Source organism: Seriola dumerili, unplaced genomic scaffold (assembly GCF_002260705.1).
Source record: "Seriola dumerili isolate Sdu_G_001 unplaced genomic scaffold, Sdu_1.0 BDQW01000149.1, whole genome shotgun sequence".
NCBI lineage: Eukaryota > Metazoa > Chordata > Actinopteri > Carangiformes > Carangidae > Seriola > Seriola dumerili.
Window position 1 is genome coordinate 17,133,292 of NW_019174404.1, and position 20,933 is coordinate 17,154,224.

Here is a 20,933-nt window from a genome sequence, read left to right on the forward strand (position 1 = left end):
AAAGAACCACTAAGCTCCACAAATCACTAAGAGAAAGTGTAGCACAGAGACCCTAAAGACAGCTCAAAATGCCCCAGGATTTTGTTCACAACAAGATCCTTAAAAATGGATCATCCAGTAGTGCCAGTAGTCATTTGAATGCATTGAGTTTGGTTGCTTCTTTGACCCAGTGATTTTGTTTGCTCTTTCCGACCTGGCCATTTTCTGCTTGAATTAAGGACTTTAGGACAAAAATAATGACAGCTTTACTCTGAAAACTGTCCAGAACAAGAAGAAATAAGGTCATGAATGTTTACTTTGGGAGAAACCTTCAACACAACACATTAAGATTACCAACCAGCAGCTAAAGACTGGAAACAGATAGCTCTATTCAATGGTAACAAAATGCACTCAGCAGCACCTTTTCAGCTCACAAACACATATCTCATGAACTGAAATGACAATTGGCGGTCTTTAGTGGGTCATTTACGTTAGCTTAGCACAAACACTGGAATCAAGTTGAAATAACTAGCCTAACTTGTCAAAAGATAACAACATTTGCCCACATTTCACATTGAAACACACAAAAAAAGTTTTTTACACTACAGGGCTTTGGTCAAATTAAACAAACCAGGTTAAAATGTTCATGAGTGATCTTCAGAGGTGCTGAAATATGGATTATGTCAACTTTGGACAGAGCTGTGTTAGCTGCTTCCCCTTGTTTTCAGTCATTATGCTATTGTAAGCTAAGCTAACTGACTGCTGGTAGCTTCATATTTAGCAAACAACTATGAGAGTGGTATCAATCTTTTCAGCTAACTCTGGGCTAGAAAATACATTTTGTCAAATGCAGGTTTTCTTGAATAAAATTAAGTTTTCTAGTAGTTGTATTATTTCCAGGGAGTATATGAAACACAAATGCCCATGTGATGTGTTTCCTGTTTAGAGATACGTCGGTATACCTTGTTGCATTCTAATCATGAATTTTGACAATCAAAGGACAAAATAACCTCTTTGGATCAACCTCACAACTTAATAACAACTTAGACTACACTTTGTTGTGTTGCAGAGATCTACTGAAGTTAGCATGCTAACCAGCTAACCAGTTTATTAATTAGTAAATGCAAGTCAGCTATAAACCTGTGTGTCAACCATCCTCTCCTGGCAACAGTCCTCCACTCTTTCCTCAAGCTCGGCTATTGCTGATGCCCTACCTGCTCTCCCCAACAACTCCTCCAACCTGAACAACCCTCAACAGTTTTGGCCAGTCATGACTGATTTCTAATATTCTGAGATTTATATAGTTATTGCCCAAACATCTGCACCAGCATCTGAGTTCAGTTTTGTTAAATCTGTAGCTCAAACCTTCATAAGGTGGTAAGATGTCTGTATTTCACCTCAGCATTTCAGCAGAATTTTTTGATATGAAATCAAACTTGCAAAATTCCCTTATCATGAAGGGAAATGATATTCCAGTATGATCTAGCATCTGGTCTCACTGTGAAAAAAATAGACTTCCGTATGTCCGACCATCAATCAGTTTTTTTTAAAGCTCTGTCAGCCCCTCTCTCAGCTGCGAGCGTATTGCTCTAGATCTTTCTCTTGCATCTTTAACTTCTGTGGGGCTTTGAAAACCTTTTGTCAAAGCTTCAAAGTGACTGTCTTTCTCTCATATTATATCTAAAAATGTTCAGGTTTCTGGGGTTGTGTTTTACATTCAATACTCTGTTTCTAAGCATATTTCTGGAATTGAAAATAGTACTAAAAATGTTGACATGCAGTTTTCTAGGGATCTTACCTCATTCAAAAATAATTTCTGGTGGACCAGTTTCTGTAGAATTTTGTCATTTTGACCTTTATTCGTCTCTGTAACTGAGACTAATGAAGCACATGTTCCTTTGGTGTTTTTTGTTCCCACTAAAGTCTGGAACAGGTGGTTGGGAGGCTGAACTGAAAATATCTTGCAGAAGCCAATTTTAACTTTCAACTTTCAAACTTTTCCTCCAAAGGAAGCAGGTAGGCAGAACTTGCAATTCTGACAAGTAATGCATTTGTGAGACTTTTCAGTCAAGTTTTTGAACAATACCGAGAATTGGGTCTGCCCTGATTAAAGATTCTAGTACTGTAAGTGAATTTAGGCGAAACTCCTGTTTTAATCCCTCCATTTCTTAGCACAGCCTTCATGTGGCTGAATTCCTTGCTTGGCATTAAGGGGCGTTGCTGTTAATTGGTTCAGTTCTTGTACTGTGAAACCCCTTTCTGTTCAAATTGGAAACTTATCAGACAACACACAGACTGCAGACAATAACAGGGGCAGGGTTAATGGAAGTTCAGCCTAAGGTCTTATACTTTCTTGCATTTTCTTACAAGTTGCCATATTTTCAAATCTCAAGTGGGCACACTGTTTACAATACTTAAACATGCATATCCTCATTTCAAAGTTTTGTTCTTCAATACAAACCTCTGAAGAACTTTCCTAATGTTCACAGACAAAACTATTTTTTTCTCCAAATGTATGTGTTGAAACATAACATTCAATCCTTGAAGCGCATCGTCTTGCTCCACCAAGTCTTGTTGTTTACAGGCATAAGGTGCTTAGGTGCATGAGTAAATTATCATTTCAGTCCAGATTTCACAAGAGTGGGCTGGAGTAGCTACAGTGGTGCTGAAAGAGCTAAATACCAACATTTGCAACATACTCACACTGACAATGCTTGCAGGCTGATGTTTAGCAGGGATAATGTTCACCATGTTCATCATATTATTATCATATTAGTCTAGTAGTGTGTCAGCATGCTAACAGTTGCTAATTACTAAAAGAACCGCTGAGGCTAACAGGAACACTGTTAGTTTTAAGTGTTTAATCATAAACAGAAATATTAAACTTTGAAATTTTGCTGCTGCCTCTCATTGCCCCTAAAGCAGTGCCGTTAGCAAAACAAAAGTACAATTTGTAGCCAATAACACCATCTGTTATCAAAACAAAATACTTCCAAACTGTCATTTGCTAAGCTTTATACTTAGGACAGTTAGATATCTCTTCATTGCTACATTGAGAACAGCTTTTTAAAATTTTCTACTACAAAACAGACCTAAAACCAAGTCGAAACACAGTTGAAAACATAGTCAGATCGCTAACTAGACAACTTCAGTAAGAGGGCATCAAGTGGAAGCTAGCTTGTGAGATAGCAGCAGCTAGCTATAGTCAAAACTAAAGTAAATTCCCCAATGTTATTGATATTCCTCCAGTTGTTATTTGTAAATGAAAAGCATACATTTTGAGTGACATTTCGGTTATTCACTTTGTTAATCCATATAATTAAATAAGGCAGCAGTTTAATTCTGGAAAAGGAAAAAAAACTGCCTAAGTCCTGCTGAAGGTAGCTAGCTTAGCAGAGCTCAGTAGTTGCCATCTAATTTTTTGAATCTATAAGGGATTTGGTGTGGTAAAGCTAAGTTTAAATCACACATTTACTGTCAATTCATTCATATCGATATCAATATAAATATTAATAGTACTTTGACAGACAGAAACTTAGACAATCACAGAAACACTGACTGTAAATAATACACAATAACGCAGTTTGTTGATAGACTGCATTCAACTACATGTATTATTATCAAATTATGTAGTTTTTGGGTAAAAAAATTCAGCTTAAAAAGACATAAATAAAACCATTACAACAAATCTATCAGTTTTAGTTTGCTGTCCTGCCTTAAAACTTGAAACTCTTTTGTCTCAGCTTCACTGCTTCTGTAGTTAATGCTCTCTCTTTGTAGGGCAGTATGTTTGAATTAAAAATCAACTCAAACTTGAGTTACAAATCAACTGAAAAATTTTCATTGTTCAGAGACAACTGTAACTCTCTAGCCTGCTTAAGTCAAATGCCTCTCCAACATCTGGCAGCTGACAGGGTTTTAACTGACGCTAACAGAAGAAATCATCTCTCCATTTCCCATTAGTTCCATTATTGATAGGTGTTTGGCAGCACAGATGGATTGAGTGGCTTCCTGCTGAGCTAAAATGCAACCATGAACTCATGTTGCTCTCAGTTCACATCTGCCTTGGGATCTTTGTCATGTGTCATACTCCCTCTCTCTCTTGTCTTTTCTTTTCTGCTTTCAATTTAAACTGTTCAATTACACACACTTGCCTCACCAGCTCTAATAAGCTGATGAAATCCCTGAGCAGGAACTTCTGACAAGTAATAAACTAAACTTTAGACTACAGTGTACAACATTTTCACCACCAGCACTCATAATGTCATGAATAAATTACAAAAGAAGCTTTCTATATGGATTTTATGTAATGAATGACTTCTTTGTTGTGCCCCTTTTTCCCTGGGTAATCAATATTTTCTACATCTTTTGTCAAGATGTTTGTTTTCTACCCTGATTTGTGCTGTCCAAAAAAAGTTATGACCTACTAATAATGTATAACCTCAGGGATCCAAAGCCTTAATAAAGGCTACTGTTGTTCAATAGAAGTAGAATGGAAATCAGCCGTAGTGGAAGGAAATTAAAAAAAAAAAGTGTGATAAAAATGTCTGCCTCCAAAAATAACAGAGATCAGTCTGGTCAGTACTCTGGCAATAAGTTGTCAATACATTGCTGCCTACTACTCAACATATTTCGTGCCAGTCAGTGCTACACAAAAATAGGCCCTACAACCACATATACTACAGATGACCTTTAAATCCCCAATTATAAAGTAAACTAAAAAGGTCAAATTTAAAGGTCAAAATGAATTTTCTTTATCAGCTTCTCTTTTTTTAGTAAGTCCTTTATTTATCTGACATCTAGCAGCTGCTGTTACTAAGTTGTAACAGCTTGCATAAATTGGTATTTTCTGTGCACAATGGAGAGACCTGCAGTTTTATTTAAATACATTTCCAAGTGGGAGCTTGTACTGTACGGGAACAAACAGGCGGGACCTGGAATTGAGCTCTGTGGGACTTTTCAGAGAGCTGTGTGCCTCTGAGAGATGAATTGTCTAACAGACAAAGGTCTATTAGAAAGATGGGATCTAAGAAAGCTCAGTACTGAGCCAGATACCCACCTTAGTTCTTAAGTGAGTCAATTAAAATTTCATGATCAAATCTCAAATGCTGCACTGAGGTCTAAAAGAATTAAGACTGAGTAATTTCCTGGCTGCATTCATTCCTTTTTTTTTTTCTTTTTTTTCCGTTAAGCAGAAACAGCGTATGTGCTCCGGGGTCGTCAGAAAATCTAAGGAGAATTTTCTTGAAACTCTTTAAAAGCTTAATGTGAGTTCTTGTTGACCTGCAGTCTGTACTTATTGCCATTATATGTGTTCTCAGAAAGATCCTGTTTCAAAGAAACACCGTGTTCCTGTACATTTAATATTAATCCTGGCTGACTCTGAAGGCATTAGTCTGAACTGCTTGATTGAAAAGACACAATAAAGGAGCTCATATAGAATAAGAAAGATTAACATCAGTATATTCAGTCTTAATCAGCTATATCAATGTCTACTGTATTTTTTTTTATCACCTTTTAAAAGTGATTAGCTCATATAGTCCTTGGATGAAACACCTCACATTCTTGTTTACATAAATCTGAATAATTGTGGGTCACTGAGCAAGCTGTGAGATAGCAGACATATCTAAAGTTCAGGCTGTGCCTAGAGAAATGTTTAACTAAAACACCAGCCTGAATGAATTAATCAAAAAAAAAAAAAAAAAAAAGCCAGAAGGCTCGGGGAGGTTAAAACCACAGCTAATGTGTGAATGTGAAGTTAATGTAGGTTCTTTTTATTAATGATGCACATGAAAGAACAGAACTGACTCTCTATATTGACATTTGCTTATGAAGAGTCATTCACCAAGCCCACATAACACCTTGGCTGAAATTGACTCTTACAGACCACAATGCAAACCTGTGTGTGTGTGTGTGTGTGTGTGTGTGTGTGTGTGTGTGTGTGTGTGTGTGTGTGTGTGTGTGTGTGTGTGTGTGTGTGTGCGCTCGTGCATTTTCTCCAGTGATGAAGCTGCGTGAGTGCCCGCTGTGGTTTGTTTGGGCGAACCCACCGACTTTATCTCTCGCTGCCAGAGATAAGTCAGACAAGTGCCACAGGTGAGAGCGGTCAGTGGTGGGGCATGCCTTCTAGTCCTGAAGGCGTGTAATTTTCTCACAGAACAGACTGGTTTGAAAGAGTCTGTGCCCGTCTGAGTGTGGGCAGATGCAGAATGATGGCTTAGTAGAATGTGATCAAGAGAGGGCTGGATATCATTCTTGGCTGTCGTCAGCTGTTTCTGCATTTCTGATATTAATATAGCAATAAGCCACAATCAAACTGTTAAAAACCATAGCCTCACAGACAGTTCTTTGGTTCTGGGCATATTGTGACATCCAGCAGACCGAGAGCAACATTAGAATTAGCAATAATGTGTTTAAAGGTAGCACACAGCTATCAGCTGAAAACAGCTGCCTGTTGCAGCTGGAAACAACACTGATAAGACTAGTGAGACTAAACAAACACAGTTGCAGCCAGTAAAACCAAAACAATGAGCTAAAAGATGCTAGAATGCTCCGTAGAGCTGATGCAGGGTTGGGTGATGATTTTCCGTGGGTTAAGTGGCACCAATACATGTACTAACACATTAACTGATGTTTTGGCCACTTTGGAGCAGCGCAGCAACCTGTAAACACATCGACATATTTACGACTGTATAGATCTGTGGTAAAGATAGACAACATATGCCTATTTGAAGATGCAGCAGACACAAAGCAGTATTAGCATTCATTTTGAGTCATGTTTGTGGCAGCCTGATGAATGGAAGTCCAATATTCGCTCTTCTTTTGGTTATGATTGGATCTTCAATAACTCCTGGGGGAATTATCTGCATCTTTAACTGCTAAACAGTCCAGCGTGTTCACCAGATACTTGGTAGCTGTGTGTTTGTCTGTTAGTGCTGGAGGAGTACAGTGAGTTCATCATTGTTTTTTCTCTAAAAAGCTCCCTGCTGCTGCTGATGAGAGGTCAGACTGAACCAAAACAGTTATTCCAAGATGACCCATTGTTCGTATGAAAATATTAATTGGTGCTGCTTTAAACTGGCTTTAACTGACTTTCTTTCAACAAAAACAACAACACAACATTTTACTATCACCTCATTCTGTTGATATGGTGAAGGTGGCAAAAACAACTTACCTGAATACACAGTCTAGATGTCACACAGCAACATTAGCATTCATTTGCAGTCATGTTTGTTATTGTCTGTGTTTGCCGCAGCAGGCAGTTGTTAAAAGGAGAGTGAATATTGGACTTACGTTTGGTGGGTCACCAAAAAAACATGACTCCAAATGATTGCTATCTGCTACGCGAGATGAAATTCACTCTTTGCAAACATGTTCACAACAGTAACTGAGAAGGTCATAATATGTCAGTGTTTGCTGCTTGTTTCCATGTGCACATCCTCCTCATTAAGTTAATGCAGCTTTAGTTCGCAGGGCGTAAACGCAAAACAATGAGCTGAAAGATGCTAAAAAGCTTCATAGAGCTAAATGAGAAAAAGCAGTTGGGTGATAATTCTCTGTCGGTTTGTCACTACAAGCAGCACCAGCTTTTCTCACTCAGTCTTTTCATCCGTTGTTAATATAAGAATGCCAGTAAGTGCTAAACTGTCCCATAGTTGGATCAAACTACTGCTTCTACAGCTCTCATTGAGAAAAGACTGACGAGCTGTGTCTCCACGAGGTGTCACAGCCTTTAAACTGCTGGCTAGTTGGCCCGCTCGAAGATCGAACTTGCTACCTTGGCATCAGTACAGAAGCACCATATCCAAGCAAGCATACATAATAGGTCTGCGGCAGCCGTGGCAGATGTTCACGGCAACGAGGTTCAGACAACACGGTAGTCTGGGAGGTCACCACCATAGTGAGCGAAGATGCTTATCTATTCCGTGTGGCAGCGTTTCACAAGCCCAACCAGAGAATTACTAAGTGAGCGCTCGAGAAACACTAACCACCAGCTTCTCCTCTCACCACTTCAAACATACTGATACACATACAGGTAAAGCTGATAAAGTTGAACAAGCCGTTGGAAACGCAATCAAAAAGCTCAAATCTCTGTCTGCTCATTTTGTATTAAGACAGGTTAGCTGCTGCACATCATAACAGCGCTCCGCGGTATTCAACTGAATGAAGTTCAGTCTTTATTGTCCCACGTGGGCACATTTGTTCCGTAGGGCAAAGTATAGAGAGAGAGCTCCGGAGAGGTTTTCAACAATCATAAAGATGTTTTTGCTCTTTTCTATCCATCATTAAGCTAATTAGGCCCTTTGTAACAGGGTGATTATTTGAAAAAGATGTGAATAATATTGTTCCCTAAAAAGCAGTTTTCTGGAATGACAGTAAAAACCTGAAATCATTAGGTTTGCTAAGATAATATTTTTTCGAGAAAAATAATCAATGTTCCTTGCGTAGGTGTATTTTGCACTGGGCAGAATGGCGCAAGGGATGAGCATATTTGTTCTTATTTATGAATTAAATAGACAAAAAACCTTTGTTCTTCTGTCCGTTTTCTAAATGGATTTTTTTTTTTATTTAAACCCATCACCTTCTCATTAAGCTTGTGTTCTCTTTCCAGCTTCAACTTCGAAGTGGTTAGACTTTCAAAATACCGGGTGCCAAAATAGAATGAAAATATTCAAAATATGCTATGGGGAAAATTGCAAAAAAACTGGAAAAAAACTACATACCACTTTTAATAGGTACCACTTTTTATAAGCCATGTTTTTGAGTTGCAACTAATGGCTTCAGTAATGGTTAATAAACCACTTATTAATGCTTTATAAATCAGTTACAAGCCATTGCCATATTAAGATAAAACAAGATAAGATAAAAACTGAGAGAAACCAAATCCTGCAAGGTTGGATGGTGGGTCCTGGTGGGCGGGGCTTGGGGCATGGCTGAGGGTGCTGACTGCTTTGTTATGACATCACAAAGTTAGACAGAAGTCCTGACAAGTTGTTTTAAGGCTGTTTGTGAATACAGACTGTGTACATTTCTCTGTGGACTGAGCGCTTTGATACTTTCACAGTATTAATATAGAACCTAGACCTGCTTTATAATCAAACAAGACATGGACATCTACCTTGATACAATATGGTCGAGCTTTAAAAGACCCTTTTGACCAGGTTTAATACATTGTTAATGACATCCTGTCAGTTCAGTTTCTGTTCACTATCAGCCTTCTGCTAATGAAGACATTTTTCCTAAAACTGCATTAAGGAAACCATCAAAAGCTCAACTATCTGGTTCACTACAAAGCTTAAAACCTCTTAATGTTGAAAATGTCTGAATTGCGCAGATGAAATATTCAAATGTATTACAGCATGTCCTTCAAGACTGTTTAAACTCTACCTCTCCCACATGAAGATTACATTTTCATGATGATGTTTTATAATCTGTATCCTCGACTAATGGAGACTGTCTCTATCAGGTGCTGGTCACTTAATGATATGTGTCAATTTTCCTTGACTGGACAGTCCAGAGCTCAGTGGAGACTGTCCGAGCACAGTTTGATCCAAGGCCAGGAAGGACAGAGGGAAGTGACTTAGGATGTTCAACATCTCTGGCCACTTCATGACTTTTTAATGTTTTCTATTCTGTTTCTATTTTATAATTCAGTAGCAGGACAGTGTACTGTAGGGAGTAGATGTATCATTAAAGTGGGGGTTCAGCATGTGGGACGACTGGCTTGTGACTCCATCTACTGGTCACTCACTTGGCTTTCATGTTAATGTGTTTACTGTAGCTTTATGAGGTGAAAGAAAGAATAAGAAATACAGTGTAGAGATATGTAAAGTAGAAATTTCTTCAAAGGAACGAGGAGTGCAGCAGGCAGAATAAAAAATCAAAAATAATGTCCGGCCCAGGCAAGCGAGAGCAAAGACTTGAGTGTGCTCTCACACTGAGCTGTCTAGGTTTCCTCAGGTGACACTGCTGTAATCTCACAGCTAGACATCACAGAGGAAACCCGCAGTTCTCTTCCTCTCCACATCGCCACCGCGCCCGCCAACGCACCATCAAAAATGCAAAACCATGGCATGGAACCAAAAAATGAAACATGGCTCGTGGTGAGGGGGGAATATCACAGCGGAAGAGATTAGCACTGGTGGGGGGAGACTTACAGTCAGAGTACTGTATTAACAAAACCCTGCGGTGAGCACAGCAGGATTTTCATGGATTGGGAGGCGAGGTTTTCTGACAAACACTGGAGGAAACTAGTAGAAGTTATAAATTACTGAGTGAATCTGGTAAGACTTACACATGCTCTCATTAATTGACCTAAAAACCCAGAACAAAAACAAATTACTGCATGAAGAAGGAAAATGTATTACTGCTGATGCCATTAAAGCCTTGATTGAAACAATATGAAGCATTTACAAAAAAAAAAAAAAAAAACCCAATTCCCAGTTAATTAAAGTTTCATTTGAAGTTCTAAACACCTAGCATACAAAGTAATGCATTTCACAGACTGGAAAATGAGCAGCACAAGCCACGGTGGCTCTTGGATAACATAAAGTGTGCCAGCTAAAGAAACAAAACATCATTAAAAGAGGACGCTAGCTATTTACAATTGGACTTCCATACAGTTGAATGCATCATAAGATATAGATATAAAAAAAGGTCAAAATTGAAGCAGCCGGGGCCGAGATATCAGGATTTTTAGTCACTGGTATGAGTCAAGCTCCAAAAACGCTGGATCCTACATTTCCCAGGATGCAACCAATAGCATCATTTTGTTTGACCCTTCCTGCCTTGTAAATGCCCATGTCTCATGAACTCCATGAGTGAGTTTGTAAGACATGGGTTAGTAACTTCTTGTCCAAGCCAAAGCCAAGATGACATCACTATGACATCATCAGGTTTATATCTTCACAAAAGTAAAAATCATCATGATGACAAAACTAGACCTATTATACTTAAGTGAACCTCTCAAAATAATGGACCTGAGCTTCATCTAAAATTGAATGGCAATATTTTTATTAAGTTAGGAAATCAACACATTTAAGAAATTTAATTATATACACTGGTTCTACTGTATGGATTAAAAAAAAGACAAAAATAAGCTTGACACACCAAGCTAATACATGTTATAGACTTTGCATTTCACATACCCATAAATAATGATCTTGGTTCAAATTATAATTACAAGTTTATGTCATCCTCATGACTGAGTGGATGATGTGCCGTAACCTCCCAGTATGTATTTGTTCACCTCAGAGAAAGAAAAAAAAAAATCAAAAACACTGTCACTGAACTGTTGTTCTGGTCTTAAATATCATAAAACTACGCTATAAAATACATAAAGCATATCTACCATGTGTTCCATGGGAAACAAAGAAAAGGCAATGGTATAAGAAATCATTTCTCATGAAATATTGGTAAGCCTTAAAATAAACTTTCAAGCGATTTCAGTAAGGTCATTTACAACAGGTAAAAGAGGCAGGGTTTTACCATTAAAGCAGTCAAATAATACTAACATTTGCTACTTTGTTCAAAATATACAGAAAATAACCGGTGCAAAACGCTTCAGTTGGAGCCGCTAGTGGCATGCACCACAGTAAACAACTATACTGAGATTCACAGGGTAACATGGGTATGTTTGACAAGTGCGCTGTTACAGTAGTCGCCACTGTAACACAGTAGTCCAGTGTTTGTGACCTGTAGAGAATGGATGCACAGCTTTGATTACAGTGGCATGAGAGTCTTCTTCAGTGCTCCTCCTTGTCGCGGCCTTTCTTCTCCTTCTCGTCCTGCAGGGCGGTGCCCAGCTTCTTGATCAGCACCGACAGCACCTTGTCCAGCGGGTCCATCACTCCCCTCTGCAGCCACTTGGGAATTGTAGTCCTGGCGTGGTGGAAGCCGAGTTTCTGCAGGATGTAGTCCACACCCACTGGGTCGATCTTACGTCCTGTCCAGGAGATGAGCCTGATGATAGGAGATTTTTAGTTGAGTCAGTAATTAATGTATTTCAGAGAGTAGAAGATAATTATTTGAGGATTATTTCAACTAGGTGGAACTAAGATGGAGAAGTGTTTTAAAACAACAAAAACTTGTTATTTTCAAATTATTTCAGTCCAAATGTCCTTAGCACATAGGTACTTGTTTTTCCATTTTCTGTTACTCTATACTTTTACCCCAATACATCTTAGAGGAAACTATTGGCATTTTTATTTGACATCTGTAGTTATTATGCACAAAACCAGTGATGTGCTTATAAAATACAGTTTATTGCTTTCAGTTGATTCTAACTAAGGAGTATTAAAATTCAAATTAAATGCAGGTTACACATCCATGCATGCTAATAATAATAATTCCATCATATATTAAGTTGATAATAATATGATAGCGGCAGGATCCATTTTTCTGCATGTACTTTTACGTTGATATTTTTAATATTAGTTTTACTGCTACTTAAGCAACATTTTGAATTCAGAACTTTTACTGGTGATGGATTTAAGATGTGGTAATTCTACTTTTTCTTAAAAAAAGCAAATACTTCTTGTATCAATACTTCTTCCTCAACTTTTCACTGAATAGCTGTCCCACTGCAGTTTGTCAAAACCTTAGTAGACCTCTAGTGAGGAAATGCAACATGAAAAAAAAAAATCACAAACACAAACAACTTAAATGAGATTTTAGTGTGTCCATTCCACTCTATCTACTACAAATAAAAATACTCGTATTCAATAGAATTTCATTCCATTTCTATAATGAATAGTATAATAGTCACTCTGTAAGTGGAAAAGTTTTAGTGTAGGATTGCTTTCTTTCTTCCATTTTTATTCATTTATTTTTTTTTAAAAACTTAATAGTCTTATAAATTGATGCACGACAGACATTTACAGATTTGCATGTCCTGTCTGTGCATCATTGTAGAAGCTGGTGTGACCATCAGGTCATGAAGAATGACGCTTTTCCAGTGTCGTAAATGCTCTTTTCTATTTTCTCCTCTGTTGGTTTTGAATGAGAATTATTCACGAATGAGCATTGTGACTCAATTTGACTTCGTCATATGAAAGGGTGTGCGTCAGCTAACATGAAAAAAACAACCAAAAAAAAAAAAAAAAAACAAACACTCAACATCCACGTCTGTGGTGCGGTGGAGCGTAGCTGACCTGAGAGTGGGCTCCAAGTGCCAGGTGTTGCACATGAACTCCCTCCAGTCCACCGTGGTGTAGTTGATCCCGTCGTCCATGTCCTTGTCCTTGTCTGTGGAGCTTTCGTCGTGCAGGGCCGTGGGGCTCTTCTGGCCTGGCCGAGCCGCGAACATCCGCGGGGCGAAAAGGGCTGAGGACACACGGGGAGGGAGAGAAGCAATAAGGCTGCCGCTCTGCTACCCTCATGTTTTCTTTTTAACAAGACAAACACATTCTTCAACAACAACATCCTGAAGTAGAGCACAATAAACATTCATTAATATCCCTGAAAACGCTGTCGGCACCTTCACAGTATAGATCTAGACTCCATTCACATTCAAATACCCATCTGTCCTACTTCACTTAATCAGGATTAATCAAACACTGATGAAAATCTTCACCGCTCGCCTCTCTGCTCCTTCTACTCAGCTGCAAAATCAACAGAACAAAGTCGTGGCACTATTTTAATTGTCATGAAAAATGCGTGGTTGCTGGCATGAAGAGTGGTAATTTGTTCCCTTGTGACAATAGAAAACCCATTAAAATGCTGCCTGCATTGGGCTCCCTGACCTCCCCACTGTGTGTGAAAATAACACTCAGCTGCCTGCGTTTCATGCTGCTCTCTAAAATGTGTCCAACAGCATACAAACAGCTTTGCAGGTACAGTGGCAGACAGATGTGGTCCATCTTGTTATTTTTCTTTGAATAGTAGGATGAGTCATTTTCTTGACGTGCAACACAATACCTTGTTTGGCACTTTGAAGGCTATTTTCACTCTTGAATAATAGAGTTGTCGTTGCTACACCTGTTGTAGATGACTCATGAGTTTGTTGACAGTTGAAATGGATCAACATTGTTTGCTGACTGCCTTGTGTGATTGCTGTAAAGACACAAACCTTTCTCCTTCTCCTTCAGGTAAGCTGACACCAGGTCATGAAGGAACATGATGAGCTCAGCGTCCATGGTGACACAGATGTGGTCGGTGAATTCTGTCACAACGCTGCACTCCACCTTGGGTTTGCTGTTGGAGTCTGGATCAAATAAAAACAAAAGACTCGAATAAGCATCTCACGGTTGTTTATCTCCACCTACCTGTCAAGGTGCGGCAAATGTAGTGACGAGCTCCCCTTCACGAGTTACACAGTTGAAAAAATGGCCAGAAGTGTTTTTACAGAACAATATGATGTCACAGGGAAGTTGACCTTTGACCTGATGTCATCACTTCATTTTAACCTCTTAGACGTTTATGTGAAATTGTGTCATGATGAATATATATATTGTTGAGTTATGGCCAAAACTGTGTTTTGTGAGGTCACAGTGACCTTGAACTTCAACCTTTAACCACCAAATTCCATGTAGTAGTTCAAGTGAATATTTCACCAAATTTGAAGAAGTTCCCTTCATCCAAATGAGACGGACGGACAGACAACTTAAAAACATAATGTTTCTGGCTCTGGCTGTCGCTGGTGTGGAGTCATTGCTTCTTTTAATTGATTTGATTTGATCATTTTATTTCGAATGTGTGAAAGAAGAAAAAAAACAAAAAACAAAAACAAACATAAAAAAAGAAAAGCACAATGGTCTCACTGAAAACAGTGAACTTACACCTAACAGAAAATATGATGCAATGCAATGTCAACCATATCCACAAGGGAGTGGGAAGAAGTCAACACTTATTGAATCCCACTCCTACTTCATAAATCAATGCTTGCTAGAATAATTGCTTCCTCATATATATGAAAACATAATCTATATAATAATTATATCCTATATTAATGCACATAATTCAATTACTAGTTCATACCATCAGCAATTACATTTGAAAGATTGTATTCCAAAAACTTTTTCTGGTTTTTCCTTTTTTTCTTATTTTACTGAGATTATTTATTTGTCAAATGTTGCTTCCTAAATTTCAGCCAACCAAAAGTCATCCAGGCTTTATCTGTTCATGCCCTAGGCTGTTATTTGAGAAATTATTTCAATATCAGCTTTTATATGATAATTTACAGTATTTTTGTAACATTTCTTTATTTAACAAATTTCTGCATTAAAATGTCCAAAAAACAACTAGACCTATAATTTTGTTGAATTGTGTACTTCTGTTTCCATCAGCTAGGGAAATCTGTGATTTTTCATTGTAACAATTTGTTTTATTTGTTCGTCTGTCAATGGTGCCACATTTTTACAATACATTTTTTAGATCTCGGTCCTGTTTAATTATATATTTTAACCGGGTGAAGGCTTTTGTTATCGGACGTCTGGATCATGAGTTCATCAGAGAAACAAGCTGAACAAACGTTAGCTCGTTCGCGGCCGCACTCGGCTGAAACTGCTATATTCAGTGCTTTTAATGGTTATAATCACCAGGTCTGTTTGTTCTGGAGAGGAGGAGACCTCTGCGGATAATTCGGACCTGACTGCAACAATGACAATGATGGTGACACCAGCTCCCACAATGCCACACCACTTTCCAATGTCATAAAACTCCATCTTTTGCTATTGTTTTGATCCTCGCCGAAAACTACTTATAGTGCGTTTAAAACCAGACAATGTTTTTGAAGAGATGCATGTTTTAAAAATGACTGACTTTGGAAATTTCACCATCAGAAGAAACTTTCTTTGAACAAATAAAATATTACTGTGCAGTGAATTCGATATGATGATGCTGGGGTCATGTTAGTGAAGGGCACCATATTTACTGACTAACATGATAAAACAATTTAGTTTAAGCTTTAAAACAGTGCATGAAAAGACCTGAGCAGATGACTTATTGGCTTGATGCACCGTTACAATATTGTGTGAAGTACCTGTTAGAGAAGGTTCATCTGGATCTTGTACGTGGATAGACTTGAAGTCCAGCTGCATTCTGGGAAGAGCAAAGATAGTCTCTGTTTCGTGGTTGTAGCTGGAGGAGCTGCGGAAGCTGCTCAGCAGACTGGAGCTCTTGGCAGCCACTCCGCTCTCTTGGTTGTTGGCTTCCACGTTCCTGAGCAAGTTCAGCTCTGAAGCGGGAGATAAGTCGTGTCAAACCTCTTTTGAATTTAAGGTCATGTTCACACTTCTCTGCTTCGTTAAATACTATCTGCACCTATTTTACATTTAAGATAACAGGCAGCGGCAGCAGGGCAGACACAAAGTAGCTCTTTCGGAAAAAATGCTGTCTGTCGTTTTTTAGTCAGAGCTGTTTAAAGATGAGAAAAGTCTGAAGTTTGAAGCCAGACATTTACACTCAGTTGGCAGTTTATTAGGAACATCTAGGTAAAACTAATGCAGTCTAACACAGCAACCCCCATAACAAATCCTCTCTTCATTAAAGTTATAATGTTCAGCATTTGTTGATACTCTTAGAAGACTGAACTTGTACTTACAGAGTTCTTTCCAATATGTCTTCCACCGCATTTACATGATTTAAGGTGGTGTATATTTACTGCATCTTTTTTTTATCCCCCATCTTCTTCGATTTACTAAAGACTTGAAAAAATGTGAACTTATCCTTTAATACAGTTTATTTGTCGGCCGCCGTGTCAAACCCCGACCTAAACATGATCCAAATGAGCTCCACACAGTGAGATTCACAGATTTTACATTTGGGTAAAGAGGACTCTGGTCCCGGCTCAATGCTCACATTTGACAGATACTATGAGTTGAGGTGTTGGAATAAGTATGGTGTAGCCCTGAGTGTGATGACATTAGGACATAATATAAATGACTTAATAATAATTAATAATTGGTTACCTTCGTTCCTCATGGCAGTAACGTAGTTGAACCATTCTTTGACAGTGGCAACACCATGTGGAGGGTTTTCGTGCCGCCGCCGGGTTATTTTGGTTATGGTGGCCATTGGGCTTTCGAGTGCACCACATGGTTTTGTTACCATAGTGTTATGACCGAGATGGAAATCCAGTGTCTGAACGATGTAGGTAGAATCATCTTTGGAACCTGCATATAACAAAAACAAATGTCTGTTATTAAAAAGAGATTACAGTGTAAACTATTCATAATGATGATTTGCGGTTTATTTGGTGGCTATTTTTCCAGTTGATAATTTAGTCTGAATAATTCCCCTAAAATAATGCACGTCTCTGAAATGAACGTTTTGTTCTCACCGTCCTCCCAGATCTTCTGAGCCTCTGTCCAGAAGGCGATGTTGGGCTCTTCCAGGTGGAACAGAGCCCACGATTTGGAGCGGAAGTTGGGCCCGTGGAAGCAGGCCAGGGTCATGTGATTGCCATGGAGGCTCATTGAACCGCCCAGCTGCACAGCGTCCTCGGGCAGAGGCATCTGGAAGAGGGAGATGTGGCAGCCGGCGATTACCTTCAGCACCCCGGGCCAGTGGCGGTGATGGGCCGCATCCATGTCTGCGTGACAGAGACGGCGCGGAGACACAAAATGAGAAGCGGGGAGGATGTAGGCAGATAAATCAATTCTGACTGGAGAGTGAGGCGTGTTGCTGGTGCTAACCGAATCAGACTTTGTGTATTATATCGTTGTTATCCTTATATAGCCTTCCATCTTTTTAAATCTGCTTGAGCTTCTTGTTGTTTTTTTAATCATCTAATGAGCATGTTTGATTACATTCAGTTGCCGAACAACCTTGTCAACTGTTTGAAAAAGTGGTATACAAATTAAACTTATTAGAATTACAAATCATTTTCACTTCCTACAACCAGCGGGGCTGCTGAAGACACTCACTGTGCATACCTCATTACGCATTAAATATTTCACCCAGCAGTATGGAAAGAGGTGTGCTTACAAAGCTCAGCAGCTCCTTTCTCAGTGTTGATGACAGGCGTTTTTGGGGGCAGGTAGGGGCCAGGGCCCCAGGTGGAAAGGGCGCGCTTGCTGGTGTCGAACTGCTGAGTGAAAAACTCCTGCAGCTTCATGCCGATCTTGATGAGGTCTGGTGTGGTAGAGCGTGAAATGATCACCTGGAAAATGTCCCACTGCAAGTCCCCGTGGACAAAGATCTCACTGGAAGGAGAGGGGGGTGGAGGGGTGGGGGTGGAGAACGGGGAACCAAGTGATTGAGTAGATGGTTAAAATTGCAGGAAAGAAAGGAGGGCAAATGAAGCAGGGAGACATTATGTGGCTTAAAAAAAAACCGCATCACAAATGGCCATAAACACCACATCTAATCTGGTGTAATTCCACTATTCTGGTATTCACACATAAACACATGCACTCTGGTCCAGACATCATTTTGTTATGCTGCCTGCCATGCATTGTCAGTATCATTTGTCCATTTCTCTTCATAAACTCTGATGTTTTTCTGTGTTTTGTGTGGTTTCTATTTCCACCCTTAAATAACTTGTGTAACTCTAATGGAGAGGACCCCTGCACTTTCTAGTACTCCCAATGCAGATATAGAGTTTAAATAGATTGATAGACAAAATATGACTAATGTGAGATTTCCATCTATGACAATCCACCAAGTGACCCACTAATACACTTGCTAATATGCTTAAGCACAAGTGCTTGATAAACTTCAGATGACATCATTTCATACCTCTTCTCTGATAGGCTGGTGTCAACAGTGCACAGGTTGACCTTCCACTCGTCCTGCAGCTGCAGGTCAGCGTTACTGAACACTCCCATCAGGATACTGGAGCCCATGTAGTCCACCCGCGCCTCCGTAGAGCCCATGGTGATCTGGATCTTATGGCTGGGTTGTTGGTTAGGGTGTTCAGAGATGTGGGCTAGAAAACAGACGGTAAGTGGTTAACACTGCAGCATTGAGTGACAATTCCTGCTTATACAGTAAAATCTCAGACGGGATGACAGTAAAACTTTTGGGGAGAATGTTGAAAAGGGGAATAGGGTTTATTTAAATGAACTAGCAGTATATTTAGGATCAGAACATATAGTGGATTGCAAAACTATTTCCCCCCTTGTCAGTTTAAAAAAAAAAAAATAATATCACATTTAAATAAAACAAAAATTCTAAGATTTTAAATTGAAATAAACAAAAGATTAAAATAGTAAAGGGTCTCCAATTGCACCCCTTTTTGTCTAATACTGTGTATTATAGACTCTGTGGAGGTAAAAGTAAAAGTCAGTATGAAAAAAGACAATCATATTCACACTCATGTCGTTTTTCATACAGATATGACTCATTCTGAAATGACATGGTTATTTTAGCAGTTTTGCTTCAGTTGTTTAAGTTCTATTAACCTCATTATGAATCTTTAGCTCACTTCAGTGTCAAGGACTGTCCTGGGCAAAATATCTAATATATCATTTTCAATAAGCTTGACAAAAAACTGTTAAACTGCTGTTAACAGAGTGCAAACACTCTGCTACATAAAGTAAAACTGTATCAAAAAAATGCATTTTAATTACAGTAACATGAACCCAAACCCACATGTATATTTCAACAGAAATACTGACTTTTAAATATATTCTATTTACAAATGTGTGCAACATGTAAATGTGCCCTGTATTAGCTTATTTAAACACCAAATCCAAAATATTAGTGCAAAAAGTGAGAGTAAAATGTGAAAGTGTTTATTATGTCTCTACATTATCCCAGTGCTGTGTAAGCACTCTGCACCTAACTCTGGCTCGGCTCCGTATCCACAGTTTTTAGTCTGCTAGAACAAGAGCTGCTAACGAGTTGCAGAAAAACACCAGATGTCTGAGAAGTCGGTGCTTTGTTTACTTACAGACCATCTCCAGGGTGTTCACGTCTATATTGCCACCCACCACCCCGCCCTTGGAGTCGAGTTTGGAGCGGCCGAGGCCAACAGACATGCTGATCTCTCGGTCCCGGTTGCTGCCGACAGACAGTCGGCCCTGACTCTTCAGCCCACTGGTTGTCCAGCTGCAGGGGCAAACACAAACTGTGAGCGCTCCCGAAACGCTGCTGAATAATGTAGAATTGCTCTCTATCAAACATACATGACTCATTGCAAGGACTTGCCCGGATATAAACACAGGTAACTGAAAAGGAAAAGACCAGACAACCTCAAGCTCTGAGTGTTAATATGTGGTTATGTATTTTAGCCAGTATGTCATTATGTATGTGTTATTGTTACACAATTTGCTAAAGTCTAGCTATGGCTTTGTGGTTGACCTTTTTTCTTCCTTCCTTGTTTTAGACAAAAACTCCACCTGAGCGTAAATGATGTTTTGTCGGAAGAATATTCTGAAGTCATAAATAATGTAATTAGAGCTGAAGAGGCAGGAGATGTGTGTGTTGCTCAGGGAGCCACACATTTCCAGAGTGGATGTTTTTTTTAAACTTTATGATGACAGAGCTCATAAAACAGTACTGCCTTAGTTATGAGGGTGTTGAGTGTGTCACTGATTCAGCAGGATTTTTCTGCACTTTCTACCTCAACTGTAGAGACAAAAGTTTTAATGACGGCATATTGTGGTGACCAGTAAAATACAAGTGAACACGACATGAATTGAGCCCATAAGAGTGGGGCGATAAATTGCCATAAAAGCTGGAAAATCAGATGTTGAATGGATGTCCTGCAAGAAATAAAAAGTCTAAATTGCAGGAGACACTCCAGAGACATGTTTGTACGACACTGTAGAAATGTAAATGTAAATAAATGATGCTCACAGTGTTGAGCATTGGTTGCTCTGATTATACGCTTTGAATTTCACCTGTACTTCCTCCACAGACACACACCACACACACCAAAGCAGTGTTTTTCTAGCTAGTGTTCTATATATATATATATATATATATATATAGTGATCAATCTTCACAAAAAGAACAGATTCTAGGTCTTTCTTCTTTCACAGCCTTCCTGACTGACACAACTCTCTCCT

General features: G+C 39.0%; 1 protein-coding gene across 1 annotated transcript in view; it reads right to left on the reverse strand.

Moving 5' to 3' along the window:
- Window positions 1-10,985: 10,985 nt before the first annotated feature.
- kiaa1109 (KIAA1109 ortholog) overlaps window positions 10,986-20,933 on the reverse strand; it is a 70,450-nt gene continuing 60,502 nt past the window's right edge. Inside the window, exons 81-89 of the mRNA XM_022750155.1 lie at window positions 19,814-19,971; window positions 18,658-18,847; window positions 17,905-18,122; window positions 17,258-17,509; window positions 16,887-17,090; window positions 15,959-16,153; window positions 14,048-14,182; window positions 13,131-13,302; window positions 10,986-11,940 (exon numbers count right to left, since the gene is read on the reverse strand). Coding sequence (XP_022605876.1) covers window positions 11,724-11,940; window positions 13,131-13,302; window positions 14,048-14,182; window positions 15,959-16,153; window positions 16,887-17,090; window positions 17,258-17,509; window positions 17,905-18,122; window positions 18,658-18,847; window positions 19,814-19,971 — 1,741 coding nt within the window. The 3' untranslated portion in view covers window positions 10,986-11,723. The remainder of the gene's footprint in view (window positions 11,941-13,130; window positions 13,303-14,047; window positions 14,183-15,958; window positions 16,154-16,886; window positions 17,091-17,257; window positions 17,510-17,904; window positions 18,123-18,657; window positions 18,848-19,813; window positions 19,972-20,933) is intronic.